This window comes from Sebastes umbrosus, chromosome 21, assembly GCF_015220745.1.
Source record: "Sebastes umbrosus isolate fSebUmb1 chromosome 21, fSebUmb1.pri, whole genome shotgun sequence".
Taxonomy (NCBI): domain Eukaryota; kingdom Metazoa; phylum Chordata; class Actinopteri; order Perciformes; family Sebastidae; genus Sebastes; species Sebastes umbrosus.
Genome location: NC_051289.1, coordinates 8428405 through 8446628, shown reverse-complemented (window position 1 = coordinate 8446628; position 18224 = coordinate 8428405). Strand labels below are relative to the sequence as shown.

The 18224-nt window shown below is 40.4% G+C and overlaps 1 protein-coding gene across 4 annotated transcripts in view; it reads right to left on the bottom strand.

Moving 5' to 3' along the window:
• cacnb2a (calcium channel, voltage-dependent, beta 2a) overlaps positions 1–18224 on the bottom strand; it is a 70240-nt gene that overhangs the window by 30869 nt on the left and 21147 nt on the right. Inside the window, exon 1 of one of the 4 annotated variants that reach the window (XM_037757551.1) lies at positions 4338–4623. The exons of the other annotated variants lie outside the window; for them this stretch is intronic. Coding sequence (XP_037613479.1) covers positions 4338–4370 — 33 coding nt within the window. The 5' untranslated portion in view covers positions 4371–4623. Of the gene's footprint in view, positions 1–4337; positions 4624–18224 lie in introns of those variants that run through there. 4 annotated transcript variants of the gene reach the window in all.

The following is an 18224-nucleotide window of genomic DNA, read 5'->3' as shown; positions in this document are numbered from 1 at the left end:
ATGGTAAAGGAAGAAAAAAGTTATAACAATTACAGTAATTCTTAAAAAAGAATCATAAATAAGGCAGAAATTAACACGTATTAGTATTATGCTAAAATGCTCACAATGACCATGCTGACATGCTCATTATAAGCAGGTATAATGTTTACTATGTTCACCATGTTAGTTTGGGGGGGTTAGCATACTAAAAGTTGCTAGTTAGCACAAAACAAATGTTGATGGGACTATCCTTACTTTTGCAGGTACAGTATTTAGTCATAAACCAAAGCATTGGACAAATTAAAACATTTTGACCAGATGAATGTGCTAAATGAAATAAATAAATATCTACTAAAATCATGATAATCCATCCGACAGTTGTTGCAATATTTCAGTAAAAAATAAAAAGGTCAACCTGCTGGTGGCACTAGAGCAAAAGTCAGGGGATCAACAAAGTCAGCAGGATTCATCCTGTGGGGAGCATCAGTATCTGCACCAAGTTTCATGGGAATCCATTAAACCGTTGTTGACATATTTCAGTCTGGACCAAAGTAGTGCCATCAAATTATCAACTTCTGGCACGAAATATTGATGACTCTAGTAGAGCTGCAACGATTAATCGATTAGTTGTCAACTATTAAAATAATCCCCAACTATTTTGATAATTGATTAATCTGTTTGAGTTATTTCTTAAGAAAAAAGAGTAAAAAATTCTCTGATTCCAGCGTCTTAAATGCGAATATTTTCTGGTTTCTTTACTCCTGTGTGACAGCAAACTGAATATCTTTGAGTTGTGGACAAAACAGGACATTTGAGGACATCATTTTGGACTTTGGGAAACACTGATCAACATTTTTCACCATTTTCTGACACTTAATAGACCAAACAACTAATTGATTAATCAAGAAAATTATTGACAGATTTATCGGCAATGAAAATAATAGTTATTTGCAGCCCTAGACTCTAAACCCATACAGATGAAACCTTTTTAGCCGCTGTTGTGACTTACGTGTATTTAAATGAACATGTACTATTTGGTGTTGCACCTCACAGAGAGCAACATTAAGACAAATGCAGGGTATGACGGGACCCCTACAACTGCAAAATACTGTATGTGCTAATCCTTTCCCTCTAGTAAGTATTACCTGCAGCCAGCAGCAGCAGCAGTCCCTTGAGGGGCATTGCTCTCATTTACAGTGAATCCCCCTCACAGCGAGATCCAGTTGATCTCGCTGTTCCTTCCCTCTCAGGTCCCTCTGTGGAAACACAGCACCATAATAGGATGATGGCTGATCAAGGAGAATACAGCGAGAGAGGCCAGGGGCTGCTCGGTGCCGCTATTTTGTGCTTGCGTCATCAATATCCTGGCAGTTTCCTGGTACATGAAGCAGGCTGTGGATGATTGATGACAACTGGCTAAGAGAGCAGAACGAGCTGCTAACCATCTTCAGCGGAGCATAACATACCGTCCGGCAAATGGGACTGTGCTCGAGTAAAATGATTTCAGCCTCATTTATTTTATTTCATACAGAGATAAATTACATACTCTGGACCAATTCCTGGCACAAGTTGTGATTTATGCAAAAACTGATGCCAAGGATGCATGGGGATTTCCCAGATTTCAGTGATAAATAATGAAAAAAAATGTCTCTAAAGAAAGCTCACAAAAGGTCAATTTAAACACTTTTTATGTTAACCATTAAAATAGAGGTTCTTTCCCTACATAAAACTCAAAGTAGACCTATTTGCTCAGATTTTCATCATATCCGAAAAGTCCAAAACTACAAAATATTCAGTTCATTATCATATATGAAAAATCAAAGCACCAACTAGTCAAATTTGAGAAACTGTAATCTTTGAAATTTTGTCAATTGTGCCTTAAAAATTAGTGAAACGATAAATCGATTATCAAAATAGCTGACCTACTAATTGATTAATTGTTTCAGCTCTAAGAATACGTTAATTAATTCAATTATTCACAATGAAAGTCTTTAGAAATCATGTAACTGGTGCTTAGTTTTAATTTATCAGTTAAAAGCCGTCTCACACCAAGCACAGATTTTAGTCCGAAAAATTTGCACAGAAATTTATAAAAACTGATTTTGTGGGTTCTTATGAAAGCTTGCACACCCCTGCAGAACATTCGAGCGGGGAGTCTGTTTTCGGGGTAACAAACTGTCGGACAAATGAGCTTTAGGTCCAATCAAAGAGTATGGATGAGAAATTTTTCGGACTATTGGTGTTTCGGAATAATGGACCCTTCGTAACAATGGGCCGTCACCCAATAATGTACGACAAAGACGATATATGGCCTCAGATCATCCAGCAGCTGGGATACGATGGTAATGTAGCTGATATGCACTTGCTAATGTTATATGTTAGTCATGGAACGGGCTAGCCACAACAGCTAACGTCAGCAAACATTTTGGGGTCCAATTAGTTTATGTGTTGTGTAGTTAACGTTAGCCCCGTAGACATTTTCTGTCTGGATAGATTTTTGTTGTGTGAGGTGGACACGAGCACTATTTAGGAAACTCACTGAGCCTCATTGACGAAAATCGGAGCACGGCAACGCAGATAATTCACACCGGCTTTTAATCTCATTATTAAATCACCTTTTCAACACTTCATTAAAGGCCGTGCAGACCCACACAGGTGTTTTCAATCAATCTTGCTGATTAGACTTATGTTGAACCAAAAGGAGTGATAAAAGTCTCATCTATTCTACCTTAACCTTGAATCTGTGATAGATTTTATAAATGTGAAATACTCTTGTCAGAGGTGTTATTTAAAATGCAAACAAAATTACAGAACATGTTAAACATAGCGTTGTACTTTATTCCCAGCTGACATGTCACATGGAAACTACAACTCCTGAACATAAAAATCGAACAGGAGCTTCTCAGTGTGTGTGAGAGAGTAATTGGTTTTCCAAATGAACAACCAGCTATAGATTGAGCAGCAGAGAACAGCAGGTAGTTTCTCATTTACCCACAACTATAAATCAACAAGAAAGACAGACAACAGTACCTGCTGCATACAAACCCTTAAAACATGGAAACACAACAGACACACATGCATACTGGTTTAGCACTAAATAATATATGATTTAAGGTTGAGGATCAGCAAAGTTTCCCTTTGGGAGCATTATCAATCCACTTGACGGGGGCGGCTTCAACCACAGGTGCTTTCTCCATGCGCATTCGTTTTTTATTCAGAGAAAATAACTTTCTTTTTCCCATTATGATATTAATGTGCACGCAGCATCAGCCAGAAAGTAGACGGTCCGCAAGACAAAGTATCAAGGGAGTAAAGTAAAAAACAAAACAAAAATTCAATTAACGTTGGTCTAACGTAGTTCTAAAATGTTTTTCCATATATTGTCATGTATGAAAAGACCCAAAATGAACACTGTAAGCGGACTACTTGATTACTAAGCAAGTTCTTTAAACAGTATTTGTATAACAATGATTCTGTCCCAAGCTTTTTGATCCATAAGCGGTTTCCACTAGTTGATTTAATCTACAGATCTGTAAAACTGAGTTTCTCGACAAAGAATCAGACAAAAGAACCACTTTAAATCTTGTGTTTGCCAGAGATGTGTAAGTTTCTTGGAAATGAGTCATTCAGCATAAAAAAAACATAAAAAATGACTAATCGACTAAAGACCATAGCGATCGATTAGTCCGATTATGAGGGGCCCTATTTGTTCGCCTTTTCTTATTCCACACAGTTGGACAGTATCATACAAAATATATTGTGCATTGTCTTGTCTCAACTCTTCATTGAAGCCTTACAATGTTCACACATTGAAATATTCAAACCCAGGACCCAGTTTGCTCGAAATCGATTCTTTGTTTGGCTCATGTGGCTAAGACAAAACTTTACCTTTTTCTCTAGGTCAAAGCCAAGTTGTTTTGTGCTCTCTACCGGTCTCTGTACATAAAGGACCAAGCTTACCCCTGCTGTTTACTTTCTTTCCCCCGCTCTGCTTGTTAACCACTGTCTCAGTTCCCCACTTTGAGCTAGCAGTGGTCATGCAGCGGTGCTCGCAAATTCAGACAAGATGCTTAAATGAGCGTCTTTGTCACAAAACAGTGAGGGAGTCACAGTGTGCATCGTGAGCATTACTCTCACTAACTTTCAGGCAAAGCAGCGACGAGGGAGAAAAATAGGAAGTGTATGATTACGCCCCTTTAAATCCTGCACTAATAACCTCCATTCTCCTGCAGTTCGAGCCCTTCCTCTTTGTTCAGAGGGTAGAGAGAAAGAAGAGTGAGAGGTACAGCCCAGTTAGGCTCAGAAAAGTGTGAAAGGATACTGTTTGAGTAGCAGAAAGCGTGTTAACTCAAACTTACCAGGTCTGACTCCTCACTGCCGGAGTGATACATTTCTGCCCTCCCCGACTCTCTGCTCTTCAGCCCGGCTGGGAGAAAACCTCCTCAGCTGCTGCCCATCTCCTCTCCGACTACCCCGACGGCTTCGCTCCTACAAATCCCCTTGTCCCAGCTCCAGAGGGAAACGGATGTGCCTCCGTAGCCCGAGCAGTAAAAGTTGGAGCCGGGGGAAAGAAGTTAGCTCCTCTCGGACCTTCTTTGGCCTACTTTAGTCCCTGAGAGCCAGAGAAAAGACCAGCGTCTTTCCCACGCTGGGAGAACACTCCTTCAGAGCGCCGCGATCGTCCTCCAGCCCCAAAAACAAGCCCCCCTGCCCCTCTCCCCTCCCACACACACATATATACACTCTGTCTAGCTTCACACACACACACACACACACACACACACACACACACACACACAGTTAGGAAGTAAGATCTCTGGCCAACAGGGCCGGCCTGAAAATTCCAGAAAGCACCAAAAGCAGCTGCAGAAGCTTTTTATGTCTGTGCGCGAGTGTGTGATCTGAGGAGTTTACATGTGTTCCCCTAAAGAGGTTACGCTCTGAGGAGAGGAAGGCTACAGAATTTGAACTCACTGTACTGTACAGTCTCGACACATGTTGTTGAGACCAAAACTTCAGGAAGTAATTATCTTCACTACATCGACGAAATGCCATATTTGCTTTCATGATCAAGGGGACCAAAGTCATTGAAACTTTCCATTTGGTCATTTCATGGTACACCATACATTAACAAAATAAAACAAAAGGAAGTTACTCTGTAGAATAGGAGCGCTTACACAGTGCAAACACTTATATCTATAAAATTAAAGCCATATAAAAGTTGGTTTAATGACAGATTTCTATCACCAGTCAGAGTTCCAGTGATATCAGCTGGTACGCATCTAAGACAACGTAGTGGTTACTGTAAAAAAAAAAAGCACATTGACTTCAAAGAATCTCTTTGTGATCTGACATCAGACACTCTGAAGCTGTGATGTGTGTTTTGTAATCACGCTGCTGTTACGTTACAGCTCTTGTAGGCTGAGCAAGTTAAATATTCTATTAAAGCGGTAAAACACGAGTTAAAACACAAATTGGAAACTGCCAGAGTCATGAGTTCACAAAATGAAACCATGACTAATCTAAATGTTCCTGTTATAACAGGAGCAACAAGAGAGGAATGCAGCTTTGTCACTGGAAACACATACCAACTGAACAGCACAGATGAGAACTGAATGCATTGTATGTCCAACCTGTAAGATCATACAACCATAAAACTACAAGCTCTGAGCTTTATTCGACATCCCAGTAAAGCCCAGATTTGTATTTTTTTCCGTGGGGAAAAAAATGTTTCTGGGCGGCCCATCCTAAATCCTGGATTATATTGTGCTTGATCAGGGTTAACCCCTTTTCTGAGGATTATCATCCAGGGTGCGTGCTCGACACGTGACTAACTGTGGGATAGTTATCCTCGTTTCACCAGAACAATGGTTTCAAGTGCTGAGGCATCAGTTTGCAATAAAAACTCTTCTGTTGTCTGAGATAACAAAATCAGCTTTAAAGCTTTTCAGTTGTATTATAACACAACCTATAACATTTTATATGATTGCGTCTTTTAAATATATATAATTTAAAAAAGTTTAGACCAAAAAAATATTTGCTTTCTTGCACAGAGCTAGATGAGTAGATTGAATCGACTCTGTCCGATATGTCCATTAAGAAAGAAGCTACAGCCAGCAGTCGGTTAGCTTAGCTTAGCATAAAGACTGTGAAACGGTGAAACAGCTAGCCTGGCTCTGTCCAAGAAATAGTTAGGTCTTTGTACAGATTAGGCCCCCTTTACACCTGGCATTAAAATGCATCTCGCATCCAGATTGTATCTAGATTTAACCTTATTGCATTTACACCTGGTATTAATATGTGTCTCCAGTGTCCACATTGAAATCCGATCGCTCTGAAAGGGCTGAGAGGAAGCCTTCGGAGTCTGCACTATGCACAGGCTTGCAGACGGGTACTACCAGAGAACGCCACCGTTTAGGGGGAGAAGGCCTGCAAACGCGACTTTGAGGTACAACTACACTCGCACACACAGAGCGATGAGGAGAGAAGACGCTGAGCACAGAGCGCACTTTCATGTGGTAAAGCACTATCTGATTGCAATCCGATCACCCAAAACGCATGGTAAGTCTGGTGTTAGATAAAATGTGTCCATTGTGTTTATTATTATGGGTCAATTAGTGTGTTTAATAGGTGCTTGTAGGCAGATTTTGTTACCTTTGGTTTCCCCCTGTTTCCACTCTGCTGCTACTGTACACAAATAACTCTTGGCAAGAGTGATCCTTACATAACGACCACAGGCTCCAGTTCTGATAAATATATTAGGGCTGGAACTGGGCTGATTATTTTCGTTATCCATTAATCTGCAGATTATCTTCACGATTAATCATTTTATTATTTCATATTCACGTCTTCTTTAGTCTAGTATTAGTCCCAAAACATACAACTATTGAATTTACTATCATAGAAGAGTAAAAAAAAATGCAAATATTCACATTTGAAAACCTGGAACTAGTGAATGTTTTTGTTTTTTGCTTTTTCAGCCCTAAACTACATCACAGTTTGTGGTCCAATCTAAACCCTGCAGTGGTGACACGAGGTCAAGGTAAATGAAGGGGAAAAGCAGACTATAATTAAGTTCAGTCCTGGAGGCAAAAACCTCCGCATGCTGAGCGTGGTGACAGTTGATCAGGAAGTGTGATTTCGTCCCTCTGAATGCTCACTAAAAATTACTTGCAAGACAATCAAAGCAATGAAAAAATCAAAGTGAGATTATGATAGCGATCAGGAAACACTTTGAATCATCACTTTAAGATGCCACTTAATCAAAATGCTGCGTAAAAAACACTACGTTTATTGATCCTGTGTAGCTCCAGCTATTTCTGCCAGGATTTTTATGTTGAGGTCACCCAGACTAAAGTTCACTGTGTTTAATGTGTGTAATGGGTTTTAGCTAAAAGCCTCTACAAGCATATACTGCAGACAATATGTCAAATTAACAAAAGAAGATAGGCTGCTTTATTTTGTGTAATTACTATAATGTAACGACACAATAGCATCCTTCACTGCTGACAGCAATAATCAGCTCTGAATGGGATTTGACGGATCAATGTCTCCCAGTTCTGCCAGCGCTGGTAAATGAGTGCCGGCGTTGCCTTTGGCTTATCGATCAGTATACATGCACACAATGACGTCAGCAGGCATTCACGCTGACAGGCACACAAAGGCCAACAAGGATAGCTTACAAAACCAGCATACAGTAATTGGACCACGAGGAAGATCAATACAACATCCCGATGTGTTTCGCTTGGAAAAAAAAATGACATTGGTAACAGTTGTTTCTTTTCATTCTCAGTTACTAAAGAGTCACCTTGTGCAGGATGGAAGACACACTTCTGATTCTGCTGCTTTTTACATTTTAGCCCTGCAATAAACCCTTTTATCGACACCTCTCTGAAACAGTTTCTACAAAAACTGAACATTTTAACCTTCATGAAGGCAGGATTTATTGCAGGACTGTTGCATTCATTTTAGCTACTACTAAACACTGGCAAAAGAGTGTACATTGTGCAATAAAGGTTTGTAACTCAGATAAAAAGTGAAAATACCTGAATATAACATGCATGACAACAATAGTTTTTGGCTGGTGATATTCTATATTTTTGTTATTATTATAAACATTATCCCATGAAAAGAACAAGGCCATTTCTGTTTTTTATAGGTTTTGGCTGTTATAACAGCTTTTGCAACACAGACAATATGTTTACTTGTTAGTAGGACCAGTTCATTATTGGTTTTAGTCTTTAGTGGGATTTGTTGACAGTAGGAAAACATAAAACCTCATGGTAGATATTTTGGTTTATTGCATTTTAATGTGGATGACAACAACCACAGAAATCATATAGGTGAAAGTGTTCCTGATGTACTGATCTTACATGAATTTCTATTGATGGTGAGCGATTGTCAATTATTCGCTAAAATCTGCAACCCCCTAAAATGTATTTTTATTAGTGCTGCAACTAAAAAATACTTTCATTATTGCTTCATCTGCAGATTACTTCCTTGATTAATCGATTAAACATTTTGGTCTATAAAAAGTCAGAAAGTAGTCCCCAGAGCCCATGGTGACGTTTTCAAATGTCTTGATTTGTCCAACCAACAGTCCAACACCTAAAGATATACAGTTTTATATCATAAATGACTAAGAAAACGTGCAAATATTCACATTCGCAAAACTGGAACCAGTGAATTTTGGGCATTTTTGCTGCTTAATTATGTGTTGATTGACTACCGATTAATCGACTAATTGTTTCAGCCGCATCATTCAGAGATTCAGTTTGCATTATAGCGGCAATCACACCTGTGTACTTTTAGTTACAGGCCACCAGGTCGTTCTACCTCCATATCAGGAGGTCCGACACTTTCATACTGGTGTGACTCCACAGTGGCCACTGATCACTATTAAGGTAAACAGTCCAAAACAAAAACTCTCCACTCTGCCAAACACACTAGCCAGCGTTAAAGCACTCAGGATTATGAGTTAATCTGTGTTACATCAATACAAGATCATAACACAGAAGACATCATAACACAAGACAACACAATGATAGATACTGAAGATTATTGATTGATCTGACCTGACGCATCTTATCCAATAACATCAACAGTGTTTTGTTTTCTGTCAAAATTGCTATTATAACAGGCCGTGATTCATGCAAATGGTGTTATGGATGTTTAGTTAACTTAAAAGATCACTAATGGGGTGAAATAAACCACAATTAGATCATTGAAGATCTGTCAGAAAGGCTCCTCCAAATATGTTTTGCCTTGCCAAGAATGCTATTATACTAATGAAACTGGACTACAGGACTTCAAGTGCTGGTGGATAAATCAATTTCCTTGGATGAAAAGTTCCCTATTCACTTTAAGTCTATTTCTTTGTTGTCCAAAATGTTAAAAAGGCAGTAAAATCTGCTATTTAGCAAATGCAGCACTGTATAGGAGCAACCAAGCTGACAGAACATAGCTGCTGGTGGGTAAAACACAGGCGTTGCCATCGAGGATACTTTGAAAACTCCAAATATGTGTACCATAGTTCAACATACTTTTGTGTGAATAAACATTAGTATGCATCTCTTCGGATGCACTGAGCAGTTATTTACGTGAGAGAGCCTCTTTGCAGGTTGGAGACGTGTAACCATGGTAACCCATGCTAACCTCATGTGACCAAAACGACGGTTTGTGAGAATCAAAGTCTGAACTAATTTAAAATATATGTTATTAATATACGACAAATCTTATACTATCTTATACTATACACTTAAACATGAAGCGTTATTGATGTTACTGTCAATGTCTGTTATGAACGTTGTCGTCACTAATTGGGGATATTTATGCCGCCGTAGTGTCCAGCGTTGCATAATGTAATATTGTACCGTAAATAGTGTACTATTGATCTCATACTAAGGTTTCGGACACACTAAAATATCCCACATACTGTTTTAGCGTACTAAATAGCATGGTAGTATGGAATTTCGAATGCAACCTTAATGTTGATTAGTGAGCATTAGAGGTGCCGATAGGTGGATTTTGTTATCTTTGGACAGAGCCAGGCTGTTTCCCCTTGTTTCCAGTGTTTATGCAAAGATAAGCTAACCGGCTGCTGGTGGCTACAGCTGCATATTTACCGTCCATATATGAGAGTGGTTTCAATCTTCTAATCTAATTCCCCAAAATGTAATCCTTTAAAGACCAAAGTAAAATAACAAAAAAGTAAAGTATTAAAAAAAGTATTGTTTCGGTACCATTACCAAGACATTTCAAATACCTAACTCTACTGATATAACGCTTGAATTCAGAGCAGGACTCTACTGATCCTGATGCATAATATCCAGATCAGACTGTAGAATCCATGCTGGGCCCGCTGGGACTGTGATTCACATCTAATGAAACCCCCAGGGCCGGCAGCCAGCCCATCTGACTGAGGTTACCTAGCTACAACACATGCCAGGCCACTCGAGCCATGGGACCATCTCTAATTACAGACAATGAGAGAGAGGAAAGGAGGGAAAATAAGGGAGAGAGAGATGGAGATAGAGGATGAGAAAGAGAGATAGAAGCCCCAGCTGTTCTGTTTCCTGCTGCCTCTCTGAGCGACTCGAGAGTTCAACTGCTGTTTCCTCCACTCCACCAAAGGGCATCCTGCTAGCATGTGTGCTAAACCTGAGAATAGCATCAAACCTGTGCGCACATCATGCAACACTGCTGTACTTCTCAAGTACTAAAGCCTCGGCCTATTAATGTGGTATTAGAAGAAAGGTACATTTCCAGTTGAGATTGAAGTTAAAAGTTGAGTAGAGCTTACCCTTCCCAAGATGTGTTTAGTCAGTGGAGACAAAGATAACTTGTCGAGCATGCCCAGGGGTATGAAGATCATGAGCTCAGAGTTGTTTGACAGCGAGTGGGAGCAAAGATTTGATGACTTCTGAAGCCCTGACTTGTACTACAACGTTTGGCGGCTGCAATGCAAGTGTGTGGCACTGAGTCACTTCACGCTCGCTGAGCACATCAACTGTCCCACATGGAGTCATAGGAAAAACTCTTCAGCCGGCAAATTGGGACCGTTGTGACCAATGCAGTCACGCACAGGTCAGGCAAACACTGGCAGAGGGTGATGCACTCGCACACTGTACGCAAACACACTTTCACACTTACAGTAACTTCCCCTGCCCTCTGACGACACAGATATGATGGATGTAAGGGGAGATAAACAGACACATCATTGTACACGCGAGTGGTTTTGGCAGAGAGCTAGGGTAATTTTTAATTAGTTAAATGGACGGCCTGATATCTAGTAAGTTAGTGATTAGGGTTTGGGTTACACACATGCACAAACACTTGTCACTTAAGAGGACACTTCATTGACTACCCTAACTTTAATGAAATAGTTTTGGGAAATGCTCTTATTCGCTTAGAGTCAGACGAGAAGATCAATACAACTCTCATGTCTGTTAATTTAATATGTAGATGTAGCCAGCAGCTGGTTAGCGTTGCTTAGCAAGATTGATTGGAAGATTGGAAACGGGGTGGAACAGCTAGCCTGGCTCTGTCTAAAGCTCAGGTCTACAGCATAGAGGAGTAACCTATATCAGTAATATCGGTTTTGGTCTTTTCATGGGATTTGTTGGCAATAAGAAAAATAAATTAAATTAAAAAAAAAAGTTTATTTCTTGCTTCTTTTGACACTGATCACTGCCGTTTACAGTAAAGGAGGTCCTCTTTCAATGTTGACAGCTCAGAAAATGTTTCTAGGAATAGAAAATTAAGATAAAAATGGTAGGAAGCTCGGATGAGCTGCTGATTATGCATTAGAGTCCCATTAAATAAATAAAAACTAAATTTCCCTAAAACTGATTTGTTTGTCAAATAAAATTATCACGCTTTCTAAATTACAGAAATAAACGCTAAATAATTTCCAGATTTTTAAGTGTTAGTCATCATCTACTGTATGCTTGCAGTCAAAGTAATATACTAAAAGTTCCCTTTATAGACCCATGCTCCTGAACACATCATAATGCATTACATTTTCTGTCACATAACATGCAATACAGTATACTCCCCTCCTTTTCTGTACACTTTTGGACTAACAAAGCCACTTGTGTGTGCTGCTCTGACATTGCTGACGGGCTCCTAATTTGAACACAGTTTAACGGTTTTGAGCAGTTCAGCGAGAGTCGATCATTCGCTGTGTCGTCACATGTTCCTCTGCGTACTGTACATCTCTACAGGAGGGAGGGAACGATCCATGCTGCGCACACAATAACACCCACAGGGGTGATTGCTTGTGTCCACTTGATCCCCTGACTCACTTTGTGATGATTGCTTCTTTCAGTAAGGAGATTTAAATCTGCTTCTGCCTTTCAACCAATCCAGGATTTAAGAGTTGAAAGAATGACCATGAAACATGGCCAGAAACGGTTAAAATCTGTTCTTTATACTGTACCTCGGAAGATGTCAAAATTACTACGGTAATATAAAAAAGGAGAGTGTACTCAACAGCAGTGGTTACAAACCCGGAGGTTTATTTTTGCAGACTTTCCTCTAATCTCTGCCTTTTCTCTTGTGAATTACTGGATTATCTGACCTCTTTAAAAGGTCTCCTGTAGAGTTTATGACCACTATTAGCGCTATGGAATAATGTTTTTACAAGTGGGTCCTTATTTAGTCTATATCATGGACCCACATGAGGACACACATGCACACAATACATATTACTGCTGCCCGTTCCTCACTATTTCTCGGTCGACGTTTGCAAGCGGAAACGCACAAATAAATGTAGTAATGCACCAACAAAGGCAGTAAGGAAGAAGACTGCTAGCTAGTTAACATGGATGTAAACAATACATGATTTAAAATATTCCAAAACTGTATCTTATGATAAGGAAATGCACTCAACGCGATACGATGGACACAATGCATTTTGGTGAGTGATGCTGAATGTAAACATAACTTTGTTGAAAACGCTTATAAAAATTCTTGAAATACAAACAAAAAAATCACTTTGGTTGAACAAATCACAGGCAGAAATTGCTTAATTTCAAGGAATCACATGTTAAAAAGTTCCAAAACACTGCCCTGCATTGTGTAAAATTAAGATTAAATAATGTTGCTCCAAAGCATCTAAATGAGTTTTCAAAGACAGGATTTAGCTGCATGAACAAACTCAAAACAAACTTTCATTAGATTTGTTAGAGAGGTTTCTACACATGGAAAGAGAAAGACGACCCAGCAGATTGTCTTTCACCTACGAGCATCAATGCCCTTCTACAGGACTAAAAGGCAGACCCGCATGAATCCATGATTAAAAACTAAGCTCTACTTATACGAGGTGCATGTCCGACAGTATAGGCCTATGTAAAGAGACCTCACAGACAGGATATACTGTGACACTCAGGATGTCGTCACAAAAAAAAACGCACAGAACAAAGAATCCTGCAAACACAGAAAAAAAACACTCTGCAAAAGCTCACAGAAAACAAGCAAGCGCTACAACTAATAGTACAAGCTCTGGATAGAGAAGTAAGCTGCTGATTTAACACAGAAAACAAGTGTGTTGTTGTTGTTGTTTTTTTTACCTTTGGCTTCTTAGACATGCTCGTTCTCCCACAATGCCCGGGACACCTGTGTCGCCTCTCCGTTCCACAGCGACTGTAATGAATTATGCAAATCCCCTGGTTTTTGTTCAGAGTACCATGACCCAGGGGTGCAAGCAGCTGACGCCTGGCATAAAAAAAGCAACCTCTCTGCCTCAGTCAAAAAGGGATAACGCTGACTGCTGACTGCTGACTGCTACTGCGCTACAGCACCTGGCAAGTTAAATACAAGCAGTGTCACTGGCGAGGTCTATGGAGGAGAGGAAATGAGATGTGGTCATCCTCAAGAGCTCTTCCAACAGCAAGTGTCATGCCTCATGTGGAGTGAAGAGTCTCTCAGACAGATCACACACACACATACTGATATAACAGACACATGCACGAGCGGACACACACACACACACACACAATCGAGTGTTTAAGCTCTGCGGTGTCATGGTCAGCTCTGAAGTGTTTTTCTTCAGCTGGCCGGGCATTAAGCTTTAATTTGATAGTGTGACATCTGTTGCATGGTCAACTCAACTACATGACGCTTTTAGAAGCAGACAGAAACACACGCCCCATACACAAACATACCTTAAACCTCCAGAAATACTCTGTCAACAGATACTTGTGATAGTCAGCGTTAGTGTTACTGAAGAGTCTATGTGATGCTGAGCTGCTGGGCTGCAGTGGCAGAGCTGACCGCTGTAGTAAAACATGTGACCTCTTGCAGCTGTACATCAGCGGCCAGACAGACAGTCAGTCAGGCAGTAACAGCACCATCTGGAGTCCTAATCCGCCTGGCACTGACTACCACTGTGATTATGAACGTGGCCCTCAAAGTCATTAGGCTTATTGGAGGACAAGTCCTGTAGATACCTGGGATCAGTCAACTGCAGAGGCGCTACAGCTGCATCGCACGAATTTGCATTTTCTGCAAAGATATCAGTAGCGATTTTGTCAACCCTCCCAGGTATTAGGCTTGCCGTGGAAGTTGGTGTTGCCGGTGTTACACGGTGTTCGGCTGTACACGGATTACATTACTTGAACCCATTTAGTTCATTTGCGTATCGGCGCCGTGTTATCTATACATAGTTGGATGACAGACGCTACAAACTTAAAATGAAAGTGTCTGGAGTCTCGGCACAGAGCAGCAGGAGTCAGATTTCACACATGAGAGAGAGTTGACAGACAAGACAATGGCGGAGGATTTGGTGTCAAAGCAAAAAGCAAAAGCGACTATTTGGCAATATTTCGGATTTAAACCCAATGCTATAAGGGTACCATAACGTTAATGAGGCAATCACCGTGCGGAGAATGGAGCGTTCACAGCCGGTGTGCACCACACAGCGGTGCCAGGTGGAAACCTGTAGCGAAAGCTCGACCGGAGAGGCCAGACCAGACACATGCTCTGAATTTGGAATTTAGCACCTTTAAAAATATGTTGGCAACCAGCAGATTGCCAGTGTGTTTTGGAAGGCGATGAAAGAGGAAGTGGCTGGTTTGGGGTTCTACAGACGAATCATCAACAAGAAGTTGAGTGCAGCCAGTGCAGCTGTAGGCCATGACGTAAGTGTGAAGGTTTGTGAAGCCCGACTTGAGAACAATGCAGTGGGCCTAACTCCATGGCCTAACCAATGAAAATGTTTCCTTGACCATTACTTGATAGTCGCCACCATCAGGCCAACATTTCTACTTGCACTAAAACCCAACAAGCAGATTGCAATGAAACATTCACTAGGATTACACTCCTTCCTTTTTGGACATACAGTACCTGCTTCTATAGGTCAACTTTGCACATAAAAATGTTCATTTCATGGGTACACTGCCATTAAATTAGCTGAACACATTCATGCTCCCAAGGAGATAAACATTTCTCTATCTAAAAAGCTCAACTTTTTAAAAACAAAATTAGGCCCACAGCTGGTAAAGCCATATTAGCAGAGAGCATCATCAGTATGTTGTTCATCAAGAGCCCTGACACACTATAACAACATCAAGGTCATCTGACTAAATCTTGTTTTGCCTCATGTCAACTTTCCTGGTAAAAATTGACCTTGAACACCCCACAAAAACTACAAAAAAACACAAAGACTACAAAAACTATGACCAGCTGACTACCAGCATGCAGTCAATCCCTTCCCCTTCCCTTCACATAATTAATGAGACTTCAATATTTAAGACCTGAAAACTGAAATTTCTTTCAAATTGTTGATAGTTTTTCTTCCCCCCGATTTGTATATTCACGTTGCTCTGTTGTAATTATTTAAGAAAACTGAATAAAACAGTATTCACAAAAAGAAATTGAAATGAAAATGTATCTGATATAAATTCAAAAACGCTTGAAGATTTGCTCTGCTGATATCTGCTAGTGAGCTACATTCATAGTTAATTAAGACTGAGAGGGAGCACTGTGACATTACAGTACTTTAAGGTACTCAACGTCCCAGCTCTGTGTGCAGGAATGATCAGGTTCAATGTGAGGACAGAGAGTTGGGCTGCACAGAGCAGCAGCGTGACATATGCAGCATATGGGTGGGTTGAGCTAAAGTGGAGCAGTGTTTCCCTCCGGAGGAAAACACATACGGTATGTACATCTCTATTTATGCACACGTGCTATATACTGGACAAAAATATAAAGTTATCGCCGTGTCAAACACGAATGCCTGTTTAGGACAGGACAGCATATGGTGCATATGGAGGAGAAATAAAGCCTCAGGTTTATCACACCATGAATGTGTCACTTGCACCTGACATACAGTAACTCCACCACAAGGGATTACATAACAAAGAGGCTGAGCTGAGTGGCTGGAGGTCACACAACTGCAGAATCAAGAGAGGGAAGATGTTTTTAATAGGGCTGTCAATCGATTAAAATATTTATTCTAGACTAATCGCATGATTGTCCATAGTTATTTATGAATAATCGCAAATCGCACATTTTTTATCTGTTTAAAATGTACCTTAAAGTGAGATTTGTCAAGTATTTAATCATCTTATCAACGTGGGAGTGGACATATATGCTTGCTTTATGCAAATGGATGTATATATTTGTTATTGGAAATCAATTAACGACACAAAACAATGATAAATATTGTCCAGAAACCCTCACAGGTACTGCATTTAGCATAAAAAATATGCTCAAATCATAACATGACAAACTCAAGCCCAACAGGCAACAACAGCTGTCAGTGTGTCAGTGTGCTGACTTGACTATGACTTGTCCCAAACAGCATGTGATTATCATAAAGTGGGCATGTCTGTAAAGGGGAGACTCGTGGGTACCCATAGAACCCATTTTCATTCACATATCTTGAGGTCAGAGGTCAAGGGACCCGTTTTTCCTCGCCAAAATGTTGCGCAAGTTTAGAGCGTTATTTAACCTCCTTTGCGACAAGCTAGTACGACATGTTTGGTAACATTGGATTCCTTAGCTTTAAAACTGAGCCCGCTACAACCTCCTAAAAATCAATTGTGTTGATGTGTTAAAGAAACTTTACATGTAAAAGCCCAACTAGGGACAAGAGTTGGAAATTAGCAATAGCTATAAACTCTCTGTGCAGCACATCAGTAGAGTATTTGCATTATGTTAAATTGCATCGTGCCTATCAAATAAAAAATAAAATCAATAAAATCAAGTCAAATTAGTGGCGTTAAAACTATTTTGCGTCAACGCGTTATTGTCCCGTTAACTTTGACAGCCCTAGTTTTTAAAGTCCACAGACAGACAGAAGGTAGATTCTGGAGTAACTCCATCACATCCTCTCCTCCCTGCCCCACCCCCCTATTTCCCAAGTAGCTGATTTCATCCTCGCAAAGCCACTCTCACTCTAATCTCCCCTGATCCGTCTGCACTGGTAAAGAATCAGATATCAAACTCACACGCGTTAAAAGAAACCTGGGACAACATGACAGAAAATACTACTGTTATTATTATGAGTATAAACAAACAACTACGCATTTTCTTGGAGATTCAACCTTAAGTTTATCTATAATTTCAACTCCTTGTCACACAAGTAGAGTTGGCAGACTGATAACCAGATTTCATAAAGTGGGCATGTAGTAGCTTGTCGTTATATAATACCTAAATCTCTAAGCCTCTCTTTGGAATAGCCACTGGGCACAGGAGCATCAAAACCAATAGGAAAATACTGTAATAGTCTCTACATAATCTGTTAAACCAGAAAATCTTATCAATAGTTATGTAAAAATGTTACATGGCGTTCAGTTGTTTCGAAAGGAGCACAGCACACATGCAGAAGGAGTAAGTAGTTCAAGAGTAGAGGAGAAAACTCCACCAACACACCTCACTTACCCATGAGACATTTTTATTCTTGGCTTGTTTGATCATGGCAACGAGAGCAGGCCGCTAATGTGGAGAGAGGAGCCCCCCTCCTCAGCAGATTTCAGCCCTGCGGCCTGATGTGTGGGCAGGTCTGAGCGGGATCAGGGGTGATGGCCGGGGGCACGTCGCGCTCAGCCATAGGTCATCATCTGCCCTGCAAATCTGCGAACTCAAAACGCCCGCTCTGACTGAACCCAGCATCTGTCAGCAGGATCAGACCGCACTTCAACGCAGAAGAGGACAAAGTTTTCTTCACATGGCAAAAAAGTCAAGAATCATCCGGCAAAGTCTCTTCCTCCTGACAGCACACAGTGACCTGATGGACTGAT